Genomic DNA, 22728 nt, shown 5'->3' with positions numbered 1-22728 from the left:
CATTTGAGGCCTTCTGAGACATTCTGCCCTCGGAATGCTTGCCTCTCAATTGATCTGTCCGAGTGGCTTGTTATTATTTTTTAATATTCAATTGGTCATGTATCAGTAGTTATGTAAAATGTGGCAAAAATAAATGACTGAAGAAAAATGAAATGGAAAAAGAAAAAATCTGAAAATATACAAAATAAAAGCCCACACTGTTTTGCTGTTGGATTCAACAGAACTGAAACTATCCTTGCAGGAGCCCCTCGGTGCCCACCCGTAGGCCACGCTCACCAACTACACTGGAGCTGTGCTTCCGCACCCAAAAACTCCCTCCCTGAGCTGCACCCAGGCCTGCTCCACACTCTACTCACCAGCCACACCCATTTCTCCCACTGCCCGCCCAGGGTACTATTGATCCTTTAGTCCTCTTCCGCCAGTGCACCCCATGGCCCGGGAGAACCCCTAGTACACAATGGCTCTTTCTTGTGGGCAATGCGTGGAGGCACACATCAGGGCCCTGCTTTTAAGAAGGAAGTACTGAGACCTGGGTGCCGCCTCTTCTAGGAGCCATGGATGCTGGGGCTCACCTCCAGAGACTCTGAATTGAATGGTTAGGAGGGAGCTTGCACACCGGAGAGCTCTGAGCACGAGGCGAGTCTCCCGTGTGGCCAGATTGGGAGCCATCGCTGTTCATGTGGCCGGGGCTGCCTCACCAGAAGAACTCATCTTACTTTGCCACTGTGCGAATGTAACTGTTCGTGTTTATCATGTCATGACCTCCCGTGCTACAGTCGCTCTTGTCTGTTCTATTTAATTTTTTAAAATGCTGCTGGCCTCAGTCACTAAATTTTTTTTTTTTTTTTTTTTTTTTACCACCACTCATGGGCAGGACCTGTCACGTGAGACATGCACCAAGGCACAGAGAGGGACAGCCACGATCCTGCCCAGAACGGGTCTTCAGAACTGCGCAGAGCATGGTTTCTTCTGGTGGGGGCCCCAGAACTCCTTTTCAAAGGCAGTGGCAGGACGGGATCCACAGTGCTTGGCCCTTTGATGAGGCATCCTCTGGCCAGAGGTGACACTACGTGGACAAGGTCTCAATACTGCTTAACACTGTTTTGGGTGCAGAACAAAGGGCGGTTGGAACATTTCTCGTCTAGTCTCCCCCCTCTACGTGTCCTGAGTTTCTAGCTTGTTCAAAGTGGTCAAAGACCCAAGGCTAGTCTGGCACAGAAGGGGTCGTGCCTACATATAGGGAGGCGCTGACCCTTCTGTCTCCCCTCGTATGTCCCCAGGGACAGGACAGCCCCCTGCCTATTGTCCCCAGTGTCTTCTGTGAATGGGACCAGCTGTCCTTTGGGTAACTCCCTCCTCCTCCACCTCTGTCCACCCGCTCCGGTAGCCACCCCTTCCACGTGCAGTGTGGCTCTGCATCTCCGAGAGCCTCGATGACTCCTCTGTTCTCTAGTGTTGGGTTCCATATCTGTCAGTTAATTACCTATGCATTATAAGAGCATATTTCTCTTGGGTCATTATTTAACTTTTCAAATTTGTCTTCTTCACTCAATAAATTGTGAGCGTGGGTGTCTGTTCCTCATGTGCTCAACACTGCCAGGCATGTAGGAATTGCTTGATACAGTTTCACTAGCTTGTGGATAGGCAGTCGTGCTTCCCTGTGCTTCTGTGATTCCATGCCAAAGAAAGTCAGTAGCAAGCAAATAGCAGAGCTTTAGTGAGTAAGGACAATATTTTACCTTGAAAAAGGCAGCAGGAAAAAGAGTTAAGACTCAAGTTTCCTTTTTTAAGGAAAATTGAAATCTAGGTACCTACAGATGCTCTTTGACTTATATGATATGGTTAGGTCTCAATAAACCCATTGTAAGTCAAAAATGCTTTTAATACACCTAACCTACCGAATGTCTGTTACATGTGCGTAGAGCACTTATATTAGCGTCCAGTTGGGCAAAATCATCTAACACAAGCTGATTTTATTAATGTTAAAATTGATGTAATATATGTACATATTTTAGTACATGTGATAGTTTAATATGTTCATATAATTTGTATAGGTCAAATTAGAGTAATTGGGAGATCCATCACCTTAAATATTTCTTTTCTTTATGCTAAAAACATTGGAATTATTCTGTCTATTTTTGAAATATACAATAGATTGTTATAAACTTTAGTGTCCCTACTGATCTAGAACAACCATGTGATCCAGAAATCTCACTATTGGGCGTATATCCAAAGGAAAAAATTATTGAAGAGACATCTGCACTCCATGTTTTTTGCAGCACTATTGACAAGAGCCAAGATGTGGAATCAACCTAAGTGCCCATCAGTGGATGAATGGATAAAGAAAATGTGGTGTAAATACACAGTGGAACACTCTTCAGCCATTTGCAACACAGATAGAACTGGAGGCCGTTACGTTAAGTGAAACAAGGCAAGCAGAAAGGTAAATATTGCATGTTCTCGGATGTGGGAGCTGAAGTGGATCTTCTGAAGATAGAGAATGGACTGGTGTTACCAGGGGCTGGGAAGGATTGGGAGTGGGAGGTTGAAGAGAGGTTGATTAATGGGTACACAATCTCACATAATGTATTGTATGCTTTACTGAAATAAAAACAGAATGGTTGTATGTGTACTTTAAGTATGGTTTCTCCCAAACACATCCGGCTTCCACACCATCAAAAAGCTGAAAAATCATTAAGTCAAGCACTGTCTGTAATAGAATTTAATACAATGCTAAGGTCGTTCATTTAATTGTAACATAAGTCACTCAAGTGTTGCCATCCTGGATGATTTTCTGGGATTGTTTTTGTTTTTTTTAAGACAGAGTCTTCTTGCTCTGTCTGGAGTGCAGTGGTGTGATCACAGCTCATGGCAGCCTCATACTCGTAGGCTCAAGCAATCTTATCATCTCAGCCTCCAGAGTAGCTGGGACTACTGGCATGTTCCACTATGCCCAGTTAACTATTATTATTGTTTTTTGTAGAGACAGGGTTTTGCCATGTTGCCCAGGGTAGTCTCAAACTCTTGGGCTCAAGCGATCCTCCCTCCTCAGCCTCCCAAAGTGCCGTAAGCCACCATACCCGACCCCTCTTTGATTTTTTTAAAAGTGCCTGTTAGCTCATCAGCACAGGAGGAAGGCAACTTGGAGCCACAATGAGACAGATGATTGCCAGTGTTCTGTTTCATTTCAGTTTTTTGTTTTTGTTTTTGTTTTTTTTTTTTTTTTTTTGAGGCGGAGTCTCGCTCTGTCGCCCAGGCTGGAGTGCAGTGGCACAATCTCGGCTCACTGCAAGCTCCGCCTCCCGGGTTCACGCCATTCTCCTGCCTCAGCCTCTCCGAGTAGCTGGGACTACAGGCACCCGCCACCACGCCCGGCTAATTTTTTGTATTTTTAGTAGAGACGGGGTTTCACCGTGGTCTCGATCTCCTGACCTCCTGATCCGCCCGCCTCGGCCTTCCAAAGTGCTAGGATTACAAGCATGAGCCACCGCGCATTTCAGTTCTTAAGTTCCTGGATGGGGCGCTTACTGATGAGTCTGTCTCGCCTCTCGGGTGAGCCAGGCCTCCATTCACTCTGCACAGCAGGGAACGCTGCATGGTGGCCCAGGGTCTGGGATGGGCATGCTGTGCCCCTCACCCCCTCCACGTGGAGTCTGGCTGAGGGCTCCCTCCCACCTGCCAGGCCTGGCGCTTCGGTGCAGGCCCTTGTGGAAGTTCTGGCTGTGCTGCGCAGTCTCACCCTTGAGAAGAAGGGGGCGCTGTTGCCTCAGTCTTGCAGAGTTTCTTTGTGGTCAAACCACCCTGCCAGCCTCCCCGCTGCAGCTGGCAGCACGTCACTCCATGCAGGAGCAGAACCCCGCCTAAGGTAGGCTATGAATTAATATTTTTTAAAGCCCCAGGTATTCAGGTTTAAAAAAGGCCCAGGGACATGAGGCTGCAATTTTTCGCTCTATTGAAAAAAAAAAACCTGTAGAATTTTAACAGTGACAATGAGGTTGAAGCTACAGATTCTGCACCTTGTGGGTCTTAGGGTCCCTTCTGCTCCCAGGGGAGTCCATCAGTTCTCACAGAGGGTCTGCTAGAATTGCTGAAATCAGACTCACACCCACCCAGCGAACCTGCACCAAGTTCTGGGGCCGCATTCTGGTGTGGGCAGGGGATTGGTGGCCACTTTGTCATTAAGGTCCCTGATGTGCTGGGAGGGGGACATGAGCTTGAGTGGAGGAGCTGGGCACCCTGAGGATGCTGGTCTGTTCTTCCCCGGAATCTGCCTATGGCTCAGCCTCAGAACCTCAGGAATGGAAACAGGAACAGAGAGCTGCCTATGCGGGGAGGTCCTGGGTCCAGTTTCCGTCTCACTCCCCGATGAGCTTGTGAACTGAGGCAGTGGCATTCTGTGTCTGGCCCTTTTGTCTGGTTGGAGAATGAGACCTACTACCTGGAGCGGTGGGGCCTGGATGCAGGCCTTGGCGCAGGGCACTTTGCAAACTGCCTGGTGCTTTGCAGATGCCTCTCACTGCAACCTTCCCCTCCAAGCCTGCAGCCTTTAGGACTTCCTGCTCCTCTGCTGCTCCCTCCCTGGCACTCTCTATCTGGCTGCCTGGGCACTGACTCACTGGAGGGCCCCTGGCTTACCGCCAGCAGACATTTCCCCGTCACCGCCAAGGGCTGAGGAGGTGGCTGAGGCTGTGGCCCCAGAGCCTGGAGTCCAGGGCAGCTGCAGAGGAGCAGCGGGGTGCCATGCAGACCTCAGGTAAATGTCCCAGACACCTGCCTTGGAAGCCCCGGGGGCAAAACAGCCACTGAACTCTACAGGAGCCCCACCCCGAGGCCACTTCTCCCTCAGGGAACCAGTGCGCTGTGTGGGGTGGAGTGAGTGAGGTCGGGAAGCCAGGGCCATGTCCGGTGACAAGGAGGATCCCTCCTGGACATGGGCGAGGCTGGGAGTGGGCAGCCAACTAGCCAGACATGGGTCCTGGGAGCTGGCTTATTTTGGTTGTTAGGTTTATGGCCATATTAAGAGAACAGCAATTTTGGTGAATGCCCTACAAGTAGACACTCAAAACCTACATTGGTGGAGAATAAATATTTCTTATTTTATCAGTGCAAAAGAACACAAAACTGTCGTTTCTCTCTCTCCACTCTTGTTTTTTTTTTTTTTTTTTTTGAGATGAAGTCTTGCCCTGTCGCCCAGGCTGGATTGCAATTTGCAATGGCACGATTTCGGCTCACTGCATCCTCTGCCTCCCGGGTTCAATAGATTCTCCTGCCTCAGCCTCCCAAGTAGCTGGGATTACAGACATGCGCCACCACTTCTGGCTAATTTTTTGTATCTTTAGACAAGGTTTTACCATGTCAGCCAGACTGATCTCGAACTCCTGACCTCATGATCTGCCCACCTTGGCCTCCCAAAGTGCTGGGATTACAGGCGTGATCCACCACGCTGGACCTTCTCTCTCCACTCTTTAAAATAATCTTTGTCTCCTTTTTGCTGTGATTTCATGTCCTGCAGGTTGGAGGTACCAGCAGGTCTGGACAGGTGGGACTTGCCTCGTGTCTTCCAGGCTGGGCTGGCTCCATGGCTACCCTTCCCACGAGGCCTCTGCATTGGTGCTGGGGGACGAGGCAGCAACTCGGTCCTCAAGTTGCTCTGATTTATCCTTACACAGTAGCCCTCTTCTCTAGCAGGCATGTCAGGGTGGTCAGGAGACAGGAGGCGGGGGCTGGGGGGGGTTAGGCCTCAGCCCTCATAGGGGGCGTCCTCTGCAGGGAGGTGAGCAGCTTAGCATCCGCCAGCACCAATCATTCAGTGGGCTTGGGCTGTAACGGGGCTCTAGTTGCCTGCTTCCTGGCTCTGGAATGACTTGGGTATGGGGAATGTTGGCTGGACGTGCATGAGTCAGATATGGAGGTGGGTGAGTGATAGGGCTGAGATGTTTTGTCCCCTCCAAATATGTTGAAATGTGGCTGCCAATGCTGGAGGTGGGCCTGCTGGGAGGTGTTTGGCTCATGAGGGCTGATGCCTCCTCAGTGGTTGCTGCTGTCCTTGTGGTAATGAGTTCTCACTACGAGTTCACACAAGTTCTGGTTGTTTAAAGAGCCTGGCACCTCCTCCCTCTCTCGGGCTCCTTCTCTCGCCAGGTGAGGCGCCTGCTTCCCCTTTGCCTCCTGCCATGAGTGGAAGCTTCCCAAGGCCTCACCAGACGCAGATGTTGGTGCCATTCTTCCTGTACAGCCTGCAGAACTGTGAGCCAAAGAAACCTCTTTTCTTTATAAATTACCCAGTCTCAGGTATTTCCTTGCAGCAACATGAAGGACTAATACAGTGGGGCCCACCAAGCTGCCTCGTAGCCAGAGGGAATCTCTTTGGCCAACAGTTGGCTTTGAGGATGCCAAACAGACATGCAGAATCTAAGAAAACACAGAACGGGCAGACAGAGAGCAGGCTTTTCCTGTATGTTGGGTATTGGAAAAGAGGAGATTCCCATTCCTGAGGCTGTGTCAGGGTATGGGGGTGTGGCCTGCCCTGGCCTGAGGTGTGCTGCCTTTAAGACTTCCCACCCGTTGGTCAAAGCGTCCACCCTGAATGGACCAGGTTGCTGGCGGACACTGATCCCTGTAGCCGAGGCCTCCAAGCATTTGGTGTTCAGCTCACTGGGGACTCTGTGGACACCAGAGGGCAGAATGGGGTCTGACTGTCTGCCCCAAAGCCCTGTGGGGAGTGAGCTGGAATTACCCCAGAGTCTGTGGAGGGAAGGCTCCTGGAGCCTGGCGCTTTCTCCTTTACAGTGGCTTTCAGTTTGTGGATTTTTCTGAAGTTACTGGCCTTGGGGCTTGTGTCAAGGGTCCCGAAGACCACCCCTAGTGTTGGTGATTTTCTCAGGAGGACTCACAGCCCTCATCATGCGGTGCTATCCTCACAGCATGGTTCATTACTATGAAAGGACACAGAGCAAGCCAGCAGCGGACAGGCATGTGGGGCGGAGTCCAGGGATCTGGGCGCAAGTTCCGAAGAGCCTGTCCCAGTGTAGCTACACAGGACAAGATTATTTTCTCCAGTGTCAGGTTATGACAACACTTGTGAAGTGTCAGCTACAGGGATACTCTTAGGGACTCAGCGCCCAGGGTTTTTACTAGGGGCGGGACTCCAGGCACCTTCTGCCTAGCATGTACCCAAATTCCAGGCTCCCTGAGGGAAAGCAGGTGTTCAGTGGAAAACACGCTCGTTAAAAGTGGCTGAGACACAGGGAGCCACCCTTACCATCTGGGGACGCTGGGGACCCTGCAGCCCACTGTGCAGGGTTGGGGGTGCCATGCTGCATCCCAGGGGTGAGGAGGGTTGCTTGGCTGGGGGGCTCTGTCAGTAGAATGCAGAGGGGAGGGTCCCTCCTGATGTTCCCAGGAGTGAAGGCAGCTCTTCATAATGAGTCTAATGTTGGGCCCTGCACTAACACAAGCAGGTGCCTGGCAGGCGTTTGTTGAGAGAGGGGAGGAATGAAGCAGTGTGTGGTGGGGTTTCCAGAACTCTCCCTGGGGATGGCTACTCCACGGAGGGTAGTGAATCCCACAGCCCCACAAGGCCCTCAGCTGGGGTGAGTTTCAGGCCACACCGGCTCACTGGCCCTATGACCTGATGTGAGGGCCACCAAGGCAGGGCTTTTAGATGCTTCCCCTGTGCTGTGTTCCCGAAGGCCAGAACACACAGAGGCTCACTAAATACTTGCTTGTTGGGAAAGGCCAGTCCCTAAACAAACCACTGTGACGGGGGCGTAGCAGGTGCCAGTTGACTTAGCTTGTCCCCGCTGTCCTTGGAGCCCGAGTCAAAGGGAGCTTCCCCTCATGCACCAGAGACCCTTCCCTTCTGTGGGAAGGGGAAAGGTTCCCTGGGAGACTCTGTCCTGTTCTGGCACAGGAAGGGGGAAAGGACGTGGCTAGCAAGCTTGGCGGGGGCCACTGCACGTGGCTTGGGCTGCTGCCCTTGGGCTGAATGTCCTCTGTGGCCAGGGGCCGGCTGATTTCTGCCTTGTGTTTTTGTCTCTTTGCTCTTCTGGGAGGAGGAAGCTGGATCTGGGAGTGGGGCAAGGGAGGATTGGCAGCTGCAGGAGGGATGCCTGAAACCCAGCCTTTCTTGGTCCGTGGCCTGAGGTGGGGCCACACAGGGTAGTGATCACCTGCCCTTGCTGGAGCACATGCAGCTTCTGTGTCATGAGCTTGGAGACTTGGGCCACACTCTGTGTTGTCATCTGTTCTGCTTCCCTGTCCCCAGGGCTACTTAGCCCCTCCAGGGACTGCCCCTTCCTGCAGGGGTGACAGGAATCCCTCCCTGAGGCAGAACTCCACCCCTGAGGCCCATGTGGCCCTCCCCTGGCATGTGTGCCTTGCCAAGGGGGCCACTATGGAAGGCATCTCATGGGCTCCTAGGGGCTGCCTCTGAGCTGTGCAGGCTGTTCTCCACATGAGGGCCCTGGCAGAGGGACCACTGGGCTGGAATCCATGCTCTGTACCCTGGGCTGGGGCTGTTCTGTCCAGAGGAAGGGGCTTCTTCTCCCACTTCTCACAAAGGGACTCTGGACGAGCAGGGGCAGGGGTGCCTGGCACAGCCCAGGTGGGGCAGGCTCTTCTCCCTGTAGTGCCCAGATTATGACGAGTGGCCCAGTTCCTGGGCTGCTGTTACGTGTGCGGGGCTCTGAGCTGCTTCTGCAGGTTCTGGTGCAACCACAGTATTAGGGTGCAAGGAACATGGGGTGAGGGCCTTGGAGCTGCCGGGGCTCTTGGAGCTTTGTCCTTAGCACTTGCCAGCTTTGGAGAACTTGCCTGCAGTTCCCAGTGTGGCTGAGAGTGCAGACATGAAGGACACACAAAGAAAGGGCAAGGTCGAGCTTGGCCTTTGCATCTGGATGGTGGCAAGGCTGTTGGCCACACCCTGGGGATAGTTTATGTGACAGCCGTTGCCTCCACTGGTTGGGGCAGGACTGCTAGGTGGTAGCACTGTGGAGAGCTCACGTTGGCTTCACAGCAAGGCCCGCAGTTGCCCCTCATATCTGTTCTTCTACTTGTCCATCTGGAAACTCTACCCAAGCTCCAAGACTCAGCCCAAAGTCACTTCCTCTGTGAAACCACCCTGCCCGTAGCCTGACTCTCCAGGGAGAATTAATTACTTTTAGAAGAAATGCACACTCATTCCACCTTCCTGGGACAGCATCTTGCTCTAGTGACTCAGTCTGGGAAAGACAAAAACCGTGATTTGATGGAGGGATTGTTGGTGCTCTTGGCTGTGTGTGTGTGTGTGTGTGTGTGTGTGTGTGCATGTGGAGGTTGTGTGTGTACATGTGTATGTATGCATGTGTATACCAGCACACACACAGGAAAGTGCATGGGAAGGCTTAGCAATCCAGAACCTGTTAAGCATCACCCGGGGCTTGCGACGGGGCCTGTTGATTTATCGTCTTATCATGATGTTTTTACCTGAAACCATTTTCAGCTTGATTTCTGTGTGACAGGGTACCGAGTGAGACCCAGCTGACCTGGAAAATGACAGGGACACCTTTTATCCTTCCAACTTAACCTTTCCCTCTTTGACACGAATGAAGAAATTAGGGCTCTTGACTGCTACTGATTTAAGGGGATTACAGAGGCACTGCCAGCGAGCATGGGCACAAGAGTTTAGAGCCTCTCGGCAGCTGAAAGGATGCTCCACACTTGGGGCCTGGGACCTCCGAGAAGACCTTCTTCAGCCAAAAGCACACCTTATTCTTGTCCCAGTTGAAGGCTTCCCAACGGTCTTCATGTGGCACTTGCTGTGTGCCAGGCCCCACTCTGGACACTTGGTTTATTTAATTCTAACCACAGCCCTAGGCGATGGGCACTGGTATGACTGTGGGAAAGGGACAAGGTGGGAGATGTGAATGAACTTCCCAAGCCCTCCCGCGCGCAGCCTGGCTCCCCGCCTCCTCCGCCTCCTCCAACACTTCCGTTGCTTTTCCAGCACAGCCAGTACTGGGCTCTTCGGTTCAAGCATGGGGCGGGGTGAAGGGTGCTGGGAGGTCACATTCTTGCTTCCCAGCACTGAAGACTGGAAGAATGAATGGCACAGATGAACAAGGCCGTCCCGCATCCGCAGCTCACTAGAGGCTTCACAGCTGCATAGGGACACAGGACATCTGTACAATAAACACCAATGGTATTAGCGCCCTAGGGCTGCAGGAACAAAGCACCACAGACTGGGGGTGCTGGAACAGCAGAAACTCAGGCTCTCCCATTTCTGGATGCCGGAAGTCCAAAATCAAGGTGTTGGCAGGGCAGTGTTCTCTCTGAGGTTTCCAGGGCAGGAGACTTCCTTGCTTCTCTGGCTTCTGGTGGTGGCTGGCAACACTCAGCGTTCCTTGGCTTGTGGATGCAGCACTTAAATTGCAGCCCTTATCTTCACGTGGCCTTCCTCGTGGCACTCTATGTCCCAATGTCCCTCTCTAGGGACACCAGTCATCGTATTAGGCCAGCTCTAATCCAGTGTGCCTCATCTTGATTTAACTAACTACATCTGCAAAGATACCATTTCCAGATAACATCACGTTCCGAGGTTCCTGGTGGACATGAATTTTTGGAAGACGCTGTCCGACCTGGGACAACAGCCAGCCCCTCACTGGCTCCCTCAGTCCATCCACCCTTCAGAGGTGGTAAATGGTGGCTTGCTAACAGCTTCTGTGGCAGCCGCCTCCTGGTGATGGCAAAGGAAGGGCCCTCTCAGTCGTAGGGGCCGATGGCGAGGAGGACCTGGGACGTGGTGTGCTGAGCATTGTCCCTTCTCAGCGGCTCACTCCTTTGTGTGTCTGTGATTCGAAGACTGTGACATCAGTCAGCCTCATGGAGAACTGGAACAACGGGCTCTCTGTGTCTTTGGAGAACGCGTCAAGCCCAGGGCCCCTTCCCCTGCTCCCGTTGTTCCCAGTGTTCTTGTCTCTTGAGAGAGGATGTCTCCTGAGAGGGTGTCATGTCCAGCATTGCAATTGGCCTCCCTGGAAACCAGGGTGGAGCTTAGACGGGGGTGGGGGGAGCGTGTGACTGGGCTCCTTCCCACTGTCTCCCAGGCGCATGCGGAGTCAGTGTAGGGAGGTGATGGGTAAGGGCTTGAGTTTTGGGGCTGCACAGCTTGTGGGGACCCCACCTCATTTCCTAGCTAGGCAGACCTGGCCCAGTGTCTAACCTTTCCCATCTGTAAATTAGGGATGCAAACAGCATCCATCTCCCGGGTGTGGTGAACGCAGAGCCAGTACCCAGCCAGCCCAGCTCTTTTTTGTTAGGACTGCTCCGCTGCGGCCACACTCTTCTGCCTGCCCGCTCCAGTCCCCGCAGGTAGGCTGAGCCTGTGGGATTCCAGCCTGGCTTCCCGCAGCGAGCAGGTGCTTCAGACGCTCATTCCTGCCGCAGTCGGCTGTGGCTGTGGTGGCGTCCCTTTCTCGTTTCTGCTCGAATTATGCCAACTGTCCTGCTGCGCCACCTTTGTCTGTCCTCGCATCCGCTGATAGGATTTCGGGTCGCTTCCACTTTGTGGCTTTTTTGAAGAATGCCGCTAGGAACATTCACACGCAGGTTTTTGGTGTGGATGTATGTTTGTATTTCTCCTGGGCACAGCCAGGATGGAGCTGCTGGGTGGCATGGAATTCCACCTGTGACTTACTGAAGAGCTGCCAGGCAGTTTTCCAGAGGGGCTTCATCGCTCTGCCTCCCCCCGCCACTCGTCATCCCCGCCACTGGTCACGGTTCCACCCTTCAACTGCAGCCATCCCAGGGGGTGTGAAGTGGATCTCACTGCGGTTTTTATTTTCATTTCCTTGATACAGAATCCACAGAGACATAAACAGACGGGTGGTTGTGAGGGGTGGGGTGGGGTGTGAGGCAGGGAGAAGAGGGAGAAGGTTCTGGAATTAGATAGTGGTGATGGTCACACAAGGTGGTGAATTGATCATACTAAAAACCACTGACTTGTACATTTTAAAGTGGTGAATTTTATCCCAATGAAAAGAAACACCTTGTTCCGCCTTTGAGACCCAGCTCTCACACCCACTCCTCCAAGAGCCTGGAGCATCTCTGCACCTCATTCATATCACTGGTGTGACTTTTGTATCTTGTGCTGCGATGTGGACAGTGGACCCTTCTCCTTCATACGTTTAACACGCGTGGTGTGGTGTTGGCTGCTCAGGACACACCCTGCCATCCCCCGCACTCGGGGAGTTTCCTGCGTGACCCTGGGGTCAGCAGCGTGGTTGGAATCTGGTGATGGAGCTGGCCCCTGCCCACAGCCCCCGCCACATCAGTGGCTTTTCCCACAGCTCCCCACAAAAGGATCCACCACCTAGCAGAGATGAGAATCAGGTTTTCTTGTAAGAAAGAGTTGCTGAAGGAAAGCCAGTCATTTGCAGTGATGTTGTGAAAGAAAGTGATGACATGCTAAAAAAAGGACACTGAGGAAACATTATTAACAGTAGAGTTTATCTGGGCCAGATTTGGGGACTGCAACCCTGGGATGCTACCTTAGGAGTGTTCTGAGTTGCAGCCGTTACAAGCAGATTTTTTAAGGACAAAATGAGGAGAACGGGCAAGGTGGTCCCAGCCCATTCACCAGAGGGGCCCTTGTTGACAGAGGTGAGCTGACGGATGATCAGTCGAAGGCTCCCGTGCTTCTGGGAATAGTCATTGTGAGCATGTGGTCAGCCCAGTTGCTAGAATTATTCCCATGGGCAGGCAGAGTCCAGGAACTTCAGGGGCTGACTGTGGCCTCATGCTCAGTACCTTTAGCCATTTTAATTTACCGAACCTCATTGTCCCATTCTGTTTTCAGGTTCTTGGCCATAAAATACTGCTTTTGGAAAAATAAAGCTGAGACTTGGAGTTCACGGTGGGGGCTCCCCCATCTGTGAACAGAAGCAGAAGTTTGGAACTGCCTTCTTTACTGCTCGAGAGGGAAAACTTGAGTGAAAACCAGGATGCTGGCGAATGTGGAGTAGCTAAGCTGCCCGGAAATACGACTTGATGATCTGCGATCCGGGGAAGCCGCGCCAGGGCTCTGCGAAGCTGCCGGCGAGGGAGGCGCCGGTGCGGGGGCTGCGGCTCATCTCCGGGGGGGACCTGCCTTTCTCCATGGGACCCGGGTCTTAGGTGCTCACGAGGCTGGGGCGCCGCAGGCCACCCGCAGGGGAAACTGAGGCCCTCCATTTTGTGGGGCTGGAAACCTGTCCTTCCAAAAGCAGGTGTAGGCGGGAGCACCTGCGCAGTCCCTCTGTTCAGATCCTCACCTGCTTTTAAATCAGGTCATTGCTTTGCTTGTTATTGCACTGAGTTCCGTATATATTTTAGATATTACCCCCAAGAACATTTACTTTAAACACTAGCTAAAGCTCTCGTAAGAACTGATGTCTTATAAGGTCACATACTGGCTTAAGAAAGAAGTTGATAAAGGGATAGCACCGGACAAAGAGCGGCAGCACCAACAACCCGTGCGAGGGCTCCGTTCAGAAGGATCTAGATGGTCGCCTGGACGTGCAGCTGTGTAGTGTCTTAGGTGGTTAGTCAATCCACATGATGGTTTTAAGTCAAATTCCCAGCTTTGGGACCAATCCTATCCCCCATGGCAATCCAAGAAACCCAATCCAGGACTCTTTCCACTGGGAGTTGCCAGAACTGTGTCTTCATCCAAGACAATTAGTTTCCCATACTCACACTTACAGGGAACCCTGGCCCCTTTAAGGTGGGGCTCCCTCAACTTGGGACCCCTCACTCCTCAGTTCAGCTCCCCTGCCATTGCTGGCCTCCTTGACAGAGTTCAGAGGATGCGGTTCCATCCTTCTCCCTCTGTCCCAGCTTCTTGTATGTGAAAACAAACCAGGGAGGCTGGAGGCCCTGAGTACAGTTTTTTGAATTCTGGGCAGCAGCGTCGGTGGCCTCGATGGTGCACTGTGTTCAGGCGGTTAACGGTCATGCTGATCTGTGGTGATAGTGCTTGTTGGCACCACAGTGAGAGTTGATGCTCTCGTGTGTTTCAGAGATGGTGGGAGGTGCCTGCAGGCAGGTGAGGAAACATCCTCCCTGGAGAAAAAGGCAGCAGGAGAGTGTCAGGAAGCTGGCAGAGCTGTCTGCTTCCACTAATCTTTACTATTGAGAGGCCCTGGCTCATTGTACAAATTGGGCACACAGCAACAGTGCTGGGATCAAAGGCAGTTTTATTCTATCATCCCATAGCATCGCCAGGTACCCTTCGTTTTACTCCTGAGGCTGTGACTTGGACAAAGCGCTTTCTGCTGCTTTGGATTAAAAATACTTTTCCTCCACAGGAAACAGAGCAGATGAAACGCACAGTGTGAAGGACAAGGATTCTGCTGAGAGAATTGCTCCAAGGGTTGCTCCAAGGATTCTGCTGAGAGAATTGCTCCAAGGGTTGATCATGGGAAATAATGCATCATACCATTCTTTAGGTATTTTTTTAAATTAGGAGGTAAAAAATCTGTGCTGTTTGCCAAAATGATTCGTACATGGACGAGCTGGGAAAATTGCTCTGAAACATGACACACACTCCTGATTTGGCCCAACTGGGGAGTGAAGGATGAAATCCATCCTGAGCCCTTCATCCCTCTTCTTTCTCTCATGCAGATGCAGCTGAGGTGCACCTTCTCCTCGCCTGTGCCCATCCACCTGAGATGAACCATAACCGTAAACGTCAGAAGGCACTGGCCCTTCAGAACATGACAGGGTTAAAAGATGCTGGAGGGAAAGAGTCCGTCGTTGACTTTTATTCACTTCCTTTCTCCAGTCTGCCCTTTGGAGGAAGGTAAGCAACTTAACACTATTTTAGACCACATGTAACTAGCAGGAAAATGCCTTTGAGCTGATGGTGGTGGCCCCAACACAGTGAACCTGTCGTAAATCCCTGCTTTAAACCCTTAAGGGTGTCACTTACAAGAGATACTATTTGAAGTCTTCCCATGCATGTGTAGGGTGGGGGGAGTACCAACAGCTCATCGAATGGGCTCCATTAGAAAGAGCTGGATGGTTGCCTTTATTTGCAACTAGTTTCTTTTCTTTCTTTTTTTTTTTTTTTCTTGAGATGGAGTCTTGCTCTGTCACCAGGCTGGAGTGCAGTGGCGCGATCTCGGCTCACTGCAACCTCTGCCTCCCAGGTTCAAGCGATTCTCCTGCCTCAGCTTCCTGAGTAGCTGGGACTACAGGCACCTGCCACCACACCCAGCTAATTTATTTTTTATTGTTTAGTAGAGACAGGGTTTCACCATGTTGGCCAGGATGGTCACAATCTCCTGACCTCATGATCCGCCTGCCTCGGCCTCCCAAAGTGCTGGGATTACAGGCATGAGCCAACACGCCCGGCCATAACTAGTTTCTTAGATGACAACTCAGTCCACAGGATTGAGTTAAGTCAGATTCCCAACTTTGGGGCTGATCCTGTCCTCATGGCAACCTAAGAAAGTCCATCAAGGATGTTGTCCATTGGAAGTTATCAAGACTTTGTCCTCATCCAAGACAATTAGCTTCCCATACTTACATAGAGGGACCCCCTCCCTATCCCCGAAGTGGCTTCACACTCCTTAACTCAGCTGCCTGCCTGGAATGGAAGGAGAGTTGCTGGCCTCACTGACAGAGTTCAGAGGATGGGGCTGGTTGACAGTTCTAAAAGCCTGCCCCATTCCTCTGATTGGCTACTTAGATATGAGAACCAGAGCAGTAGCCCAGGCTGATAACCAGGAACCTGGGGGCCTGGAGTTACCTGTTGCTCCTGGTGTCTGCTAGAGCTCCCTAGACATCTTTTTAGATGGAGGTCTGCCGCTTAGCGTGCCATCACACTGCTGTTGGCTGCAGTCTCAAGCTGGGACAGAATGATCAGACTGAATGTTTGTATCTTCCCCAAACTTGTATGTTGAAACCTAATCCCCAATATAAGTGTGTTTGGAAGTGGAGCCTTTGGGAGTCATTAGCTCATGAGGGCAGAGCCCTCATGAATAGGATTCGTGTTTTTGTTGTTGTTGTTGTTTTTGAGACGGAGTCTCGCTCTGTCACCAGGCTGGAGTGCAGTGGCGTGATCTTGGCTCACTGCGACTTCCGCCTCCCAGGTTCAAGTGAATCTCCTGCCTCAGCCTTCTGAGTAGCTGGGACTACAGGCACGTGCCACCATGCCCAACTGATTTTTGTATTTTTAGTAGAGACGGGTTTCACCATGTTGGCCAGGATGGTCTTGATCTCTTGACCTCGTGATCTGCCCACCTCGGCCTCCCAGAGTGCTGGGATTACAGGCTTGAGCCACCTCACCTGGCCTTGAATGGGATTAGTGTTTTCAAGAGGCCCGAGAGAGACTCCTGGCCACTTTTGCTGTATGAGGACACAGTGGGAAGGTGCCATCCCTGAACCAGGAAATGGGCACTTACCAGACACTGAATCTGCCTGCAGCTTGACCTTGAACTTCCCAGCCTCCAGAACTCTGAGGAATAAATTTGTTATGTGATAAGCCATTCAGTCTGTGGTATTTTGTTATACCAGCCCCAACAGACTAAGACACAGAACATAGCCTGTGCCTCTTCCAGTTTCTTCAGGATCCTTCTGGGCCCAGAGAATGGAGCTAAGAGGGAGATTCTACCATTAGGGCTGGTCTTCACCTGTCTCTTAAGACTGATGGGCTCCCCATTTGAATGACATTGGTCAACCTGACATTAACCCATTGGGTATGGCTGGGGCAGCTCCTCTTATCTGTGAGGTGGGAACCAGGTTGGTAATGTTGCATCCTGTTAGCCAGGTTCCTAGTTCAGTTTAGCTGGTGTGTAGGTCAAGGACTCTTAAGGATTGAATTGCATCCCTTCAAAAGATATTGAAGTCCTAACCCCCAGAATCTGTGACTGTGACCTTATTTGGAAATGGGTCTTTGAAGATATAATCAAGTTAAGATGAGGTCATATTGGACTAAAGTGGTCTGTAATTAAATAACTGACCTCTTTAATGAAAAGGGAAATTTGTACTGAGAAACACAGAGGGAAATGCTATATGAAGATGGAGGCAGAGATTGGAGCAATTTGGAGCAATGTGTATGTCTGCAAGCCAAGGAACACCAAGTATTGCCAGCCATCATCAGCGCTGGAGGAGGGGCCTGGAACAGATTCCCACTGGAGCCCCCAAAAGGATCCAACCCTGCTGACACTTTGACTTTGGACTTGTGGCCTTCAGAACTGTAAGAGAATAAATTTCTGTTGTTTTGAGCCACTCAGAGTGTGGTATTTTGTTACAGAAGCCCTTGGATCCTAATAAAGACATTAATAGCTAGATCGGAGGCACCCCCTCCAAGGCCTGAGAGAAGGTTGTTTTACGGAACTCTGGTTTAGTAGCTGGGACCACAGATGCGCGCCATCATGCCTGGCTATTTTTTTAAATTTTTTGCACAGATGGCATCTTGCCGTGTTGCCCAGGATTCTGGCTGGGGACTGTGGTTGCAGGTGCTGGGGCTAATGCAAATGGGCAAGAGCATAATAGCACAGTCACATCTACTCTCTAAATCAACAATCTTTTCCAGACTATGGTTTCAGAATCTGTGCCTGAGGAAGCTGAAGGGGGCCTCAGAACTGGTCTCACAGTCCTCCTCTCAGCTCTGAGGTACCTGTGGCTTGTGGCAGAGCCGCTATGGACGTAGCTGACCTAGTGGTCAGTGCCTACATCTGCAGAAAGGTCACTCTACATTCAAGTGAATCAACAGAGTGTCTAGAAATCTCAGTTCATGGTGTGTGGGGGCAGGATGCCCATTCTGACCCTTTAAGGGGGCACTGACATTTCAGAGGGTGGTAGGAGTGGTGATGAGTCCTCCTTATGGTGAAAGCTCACCCCTTTGGGCTGCTAGAGGGCAGTCATTGGCATAATTTCTCTATTTTAAGCATTCTGATTTTTGATTACAACTTACCCATGGAAGGCTGGGTTTGTAGTTACTGAACCTTTCCAAGGCTGGGTAGCGCGCCTTCTCTCGGGAACACTACGGAGTTCTACAGTGTGCCAGCATCTGTTTCTGTAGCTCCTTCTTTCATCACTGATGGATGTTTAGATTATTTCCAGTTTCCTACCATCACAAACAATGCTTCAGTAACCAGCCTTAGCTGTGGCCTCTTGTGTATGTGTGAGGATTTCTTCAGAATCAGGTCTCCACCTTGGACACTGTCCACATATTGGGCCAGATAATTATTTAGTGTTGGGGGTGCTGTCCTGTGCACTGTACAATGCTTAGCAGCACTTAGCAGCATCCCTGGCCTCCACCCACTAGGTGTCAGTAGTGTGCACTACTTACCACGACCAAAAATGTCCCCATATGGTGTCAAATATCCACTGGGGGAAAAATTGGCCTTCCTGCCTCTTCAGAACCACTGGGATAGATAAAAAAAAGTGAGGTGGTTTTTTTGTTGTTGTTTTTTTGTTTTGTTTTAAGACAGGGTCTTGCTCTGTCATCTAGACTGGATTGCAGTGGCATGATCACAGCTCACTGCAGCCTCAACCTCCTGGGCTCAAGTGATCCGCCCACTTCAGCCTCCCCGGTAGCTGTGACCACAGGTGTACGCCACCATACCCGGCTATTCTTTTTTTATTTTTTATAGAATGGCATCTTGCTATGTTGCCCAGGCTGGTCTCAAATTCCTGGCCTCAAACAATCCTCCTGTCTCAGCCTCCCAAAGTGCTGCAATTACAGGCATGAGCCACTGTGCCTGGCCAAGAGTGAGATTTATGAGTCAAAAGGTGCTATGATTTGAATATTCATCCTCTCCCAAACTCCTGTTGAAATTTAGTTTCCACAATGGCAGTATTGAGAAATGGGGCCTTTAAGAGGTGATTGGAATAATTCATTCATGGATTAATGGATTAATGAACCAATAGATTATCATGGAGTTATAAGAAGAGGAGAACTTGAGCTTGTACTCCCAGCCCCTCGCCATGTGGTCTCCTGGGCCAGCTCAGGACTCTGCAGAGAGTTCTCCATTAGCAAGAAGGCTCCTCACCAGATGTGGCCCCTTGACTTTGAACTCTTCAGCCTTCATAACTGCAAGAAATAAATTTATTTTCTTATAAATAGCCCAGTTTCAGGTATTCTGTTATAAGTAACAGAAAAGGGACTAAGACAAAGGGAATGCATGTTGAGTGTAATACACATGCCAAACAGTCATTCAGGGGCTGGGCACATTTCACACTCCTGGAGACAATGTCAAATAGACATTCCCACACCATCACCGTACTTACCAGCCATGCTGATGGTTGAGACAGGGCGAATCATTTAGTTTTGGGTTTGATTTTCTTAATTATTACCTAAACATCTTCTCATGTTTATTAGTCATCGGAATTTCATTTATTATGAGTTACCTATTCATTGTCTTTGTCTATTTGTCTATTCTTCTTCTTATTGATGTTCAGAGAAAATACCCAAAATATTTGGCAAACATGAGGGCACTGGATCTTCAAATGCCCAAACACCTGCCCCCATCGGATGGACACCAGCTGTTTACACCAACACAGGAGTCCTGGGTGCGGTGAAAGAACATCTGCCATGTGGATTTGTTGCTGTTCTTAATTTACTATGGAAATTAGCCTCTTGTCTGTGATAGAAATCACACATATTATCTCTGATTAGTCCCATATCTTAAAGCTTTGTTTGTTACTTAAATTTCAAAGTAGACAAATTGAGATGTCTTCTCCTCCTTTATGCTTTATTTTATTTTATTTTATTTTATTTTATTTTCAGATGGAGTTTCGCTCTTGTTGCCCAGGCTGGAGTGCCATGGCGAGATCTAGGCTCACTGCAACTGCTGCCTCCCAAGTTCAACCAATTCTCCTGCCTCAGCCTCCCAAGTAGCTGGGATTACAGGCATGCACCACCACGCCCGGCTAATTTTTCTGATTTTTTAATAGAAACAGGGTTTCACCATGTTGGTCAGGCTGGTCTCGAACTCCTGACCTCAAGCGATTCACCCACTTTGGCCTCCAAGCTACTGGGATTACAGGTGTGAGCCACCGTACCCAGCCTATACCATATTTAGAATGTCTTTTCTATCTTAACATTCTCTTTTATGTTTTTTCCCTTATTAGCATTTATTTATTTATTTTTTGTACTTAGGACTTTAATTGAGATGAAACATATTTTCTGGTGAATGCTGTACTGGTAGGGATTTAACTTGCCAATGCCAAACTTCCAATGCCAAAAACATAGTAGCGGGTCAATTTAACAATTGTTATTTATTCTTCAATGAACAAATAAATGAGTTTCTAGGCTTTATCTCCTCCACGGATGGTGTCTCCCCTTCCTGAATTGGCATGTCCCTGTACCTTTTAGGAAGTCTGGTAGGGTACACAACCATCCCTCTTCATTCTTTTCCTTTACAGGTTCTGACTATTGTTACATAGTTCCTCTTCCATACTAGTCTGAGACTCAGCTTGTCTAGTTCCATTGAAATTTTGCACTGCTGAATCTTTTCATTTGTGAATACAATAAATCCCACAACATAGTCAGGTCTTTTAAATGAGTTTGTCAGTAAGGTTTTATAGTTTTCTCTGTAATCTTGAACATTTCTTGTTAAGTTTCTTTCTCGGTTTATTATAGTTTTGTTTAATTACGTATGAGATTTTTCTATGCATTTCTAATTGGTTCTTTCAGATGCATAGGAAAGTTAATGGTTTTAAAGACATTGATCTTGGCTGGGCGCTGTGGCTCACACCTGTAATCCCAGCGCTTTGGGAGGTCGAGGCGGGTGGAATGCCTGAGGTCAGGAGTTCGAGACCAGCCTGACCAACATGGTGAAACCCTGTCTCTACTAAAAATACAAAATTAGCTGGTCATGGTGGCAGATGCCTGTAATCCCAGCTACTTGGGAGGCAGGAGAACCGCTTGAACCCAGGAGGCAGAGGTTGCAGTGAGCCGAGATCACACCATTGTACTACAGCCTGGGCGACAGAGTGAGACTCTGTCTCAAAAAAAAAAAAAAAAGAAATATGTATATATATTGTCTAGCATGCTGTTCATAGCCAGTGTTTAAAATATGACAACTTGTTTAAGTGCTATTTTCTAAAGACAGTTGTGTAGATTTTGAAGAGGCAGTCCCAGTGGTTCATTTTATATGTTAACCTGACTGGGGCAATGAATGCCCAGATAACTGGTAAGACAGTATTCTGAATGTGTCTGCAAGGGTATTTCTGGAAGAGATTAGCATTGAAATCTGTAGCCAAATGAAGATTCCCTTCCCCCACGTGGGCAGGCATTGTGCAATTCACAGAGGGCCCAAGTAGAACAAAAAGGCTGAGAAAGGGGGAATTCATTCTCTGCTGCAGCTGGAACATCCATCTTCTCCTGCCGTCTCGTATCAGACCTGGCTCCCTCCCTTTCCCCTACCTCACTTCTCAGGCCTCTGGGCTCAGAGACTGAATCACATCACCAGCTTTCCTGGTTCCCTGGCTTGTAGATGGCAGACAGTCTGACTTCTGGGCCTCCATAATCATGTGAACCAATTCCCATAAAAAATCTCTCTCTCTCTCTCTCTCAGACTCTCTTCCTCCTATGTATGTAATATATCTTATTGATTTTGTTTCTCTGGAGAACCCTGATTAATACACGGTCTGAACTCAGAACATCACGCGTGTCCATACGGTGAAGAGTGTTGCACAAAGCTGCAGAGTGAATGGCAGAAGCAGCCAGAAATTGCTTGTCCCTGGGAAAGAGCTGGAATGAAATGCTCCCCGAGGCTGGCCAACTATGCCGTGGCTACCTGGGCCTCAGGGGAGGAGGGAGCAGTGGGGGAACCAGGAGCCTGTGAGCAGGGAGGTCCAGGTTTCCTCCAAAAGAGGAATGTGGAGGCAGAATGGAGATCACGTTGGGGCTGTTGCTTCCAACTGTTCTGGAATCTGGAAGCACTCAAGTTGGTGGCTATGTCTGGCTAAGGTTCCAGATGAGCTAAGAAGCAGAAGACAGACCAATGTTGCCAGTCCCTTTAGAGAAGGAGGGAGCCAGGCTGAGAGAGGGCAAATCTACTGACCCAGGACAGCTGGAAGCTAGGGAGGGACGAGCTCCCGTGCATCGCAATTGACGCAATGGACGTGACGTGCAATCATCGGAGTCAGGGTTTAAGGCTGGGCTGCTCAACCTCTGCTGAGTGTTAAGAATCCCCTGGAATGTTTTCTAAAAATGTAGTTTCACTCTTTTGATCCTAAAGGTTATGATGCTGAGAGTCTGGGGGCAAAGCTCAGACCTCTTTATTTTTAACAAGCATCCCAGGTAACTCAAAATTAGCAAACACTGGTTTAATGTGCATTATCTTTGACCATTTGCAAGTGGGTTCTTAAGTTAACATATTAAATTGAAAGATGAGACAGGTGCGACACATTATTCAGGGAAACCCCTTCTGTTTCAAAGAATGACTGATTGGCCCATCTGACCTGTGGTGGTGAAGGCAGGAAGATGAAATAAAGCACCCAGTGTGTGCAGTGTTTAGCATGAATGAAGTTAGAAGGAATGAAATCTATGTACAATTTGTCTACATAGCAGCTGCATGAAAGTGAGTTGGCTTGTGATAGGGCAGCTTAGAAAACCAGATTGGTGGGGGCAAGCAGGTGAAGGGAGGCCAGGGGTCCCCTATGACCTACACTTCCTTTTCTCTTTGCAACCCCTAACTCGCTGCTCCTCCAACCCTCGACCAAGGGAGAGAGGATGGGCTCCCTGGGATGGAG

At 49.9% G+C, this 22728-nt stretch overlaps 1 protein-coding gene across 1 annotated transcript; it reads left to right on the top strand.

Moving 5' to 3' along the window:
- Positions 1-10589: 10589 nt before the first annotated feature.
- On the top strand, positions 10590-19892 carry LOC134732739 (uncharacterized). The gene is made up of 8 exons (XM_063619475.1): positions 10590-10673; positions 11341-11349; positions 11425-11601; positions 13002-13152; positions 14325-14465; positions 14641-14818; positions 16998-17218; positions 19757-19892. The coding sequence occupies exons 1-7, from the start codon at positions 10590-10592 to the stop codon at positions 17191-17193; spliced, it is 936 nt and encodes a 311-aa protein (XP_063475545.1). The 3' UTR covers positions 17194-17218; positions 19757-19892.
- Positions 19893-22728: the final 2836 nt, after the last annotated feature.

The sequence above is a fragment of the Symphalangus syndactylus genome, chromosome 16, assembly GCF_028878055.3.
Source record: "Symphalangus syndactylus isolate Jambi chromosome 16, NHGRI_mSymSyn1-v2.1_pri, whole genome shotgun sequence".
NCBI classification, from domain to species: domain Eukaryota; kingdom Metazoa; phylum Chordata; class Mammalia; order Primates; family Hylobatidae; genus Symphalangus; species Symphalangus syndactylus.
The sequence above is the reverse complement of the archived record's forward strand: the minus strand, read 5'-3'. Positions and strand labels throughout refer to the sequence as shown.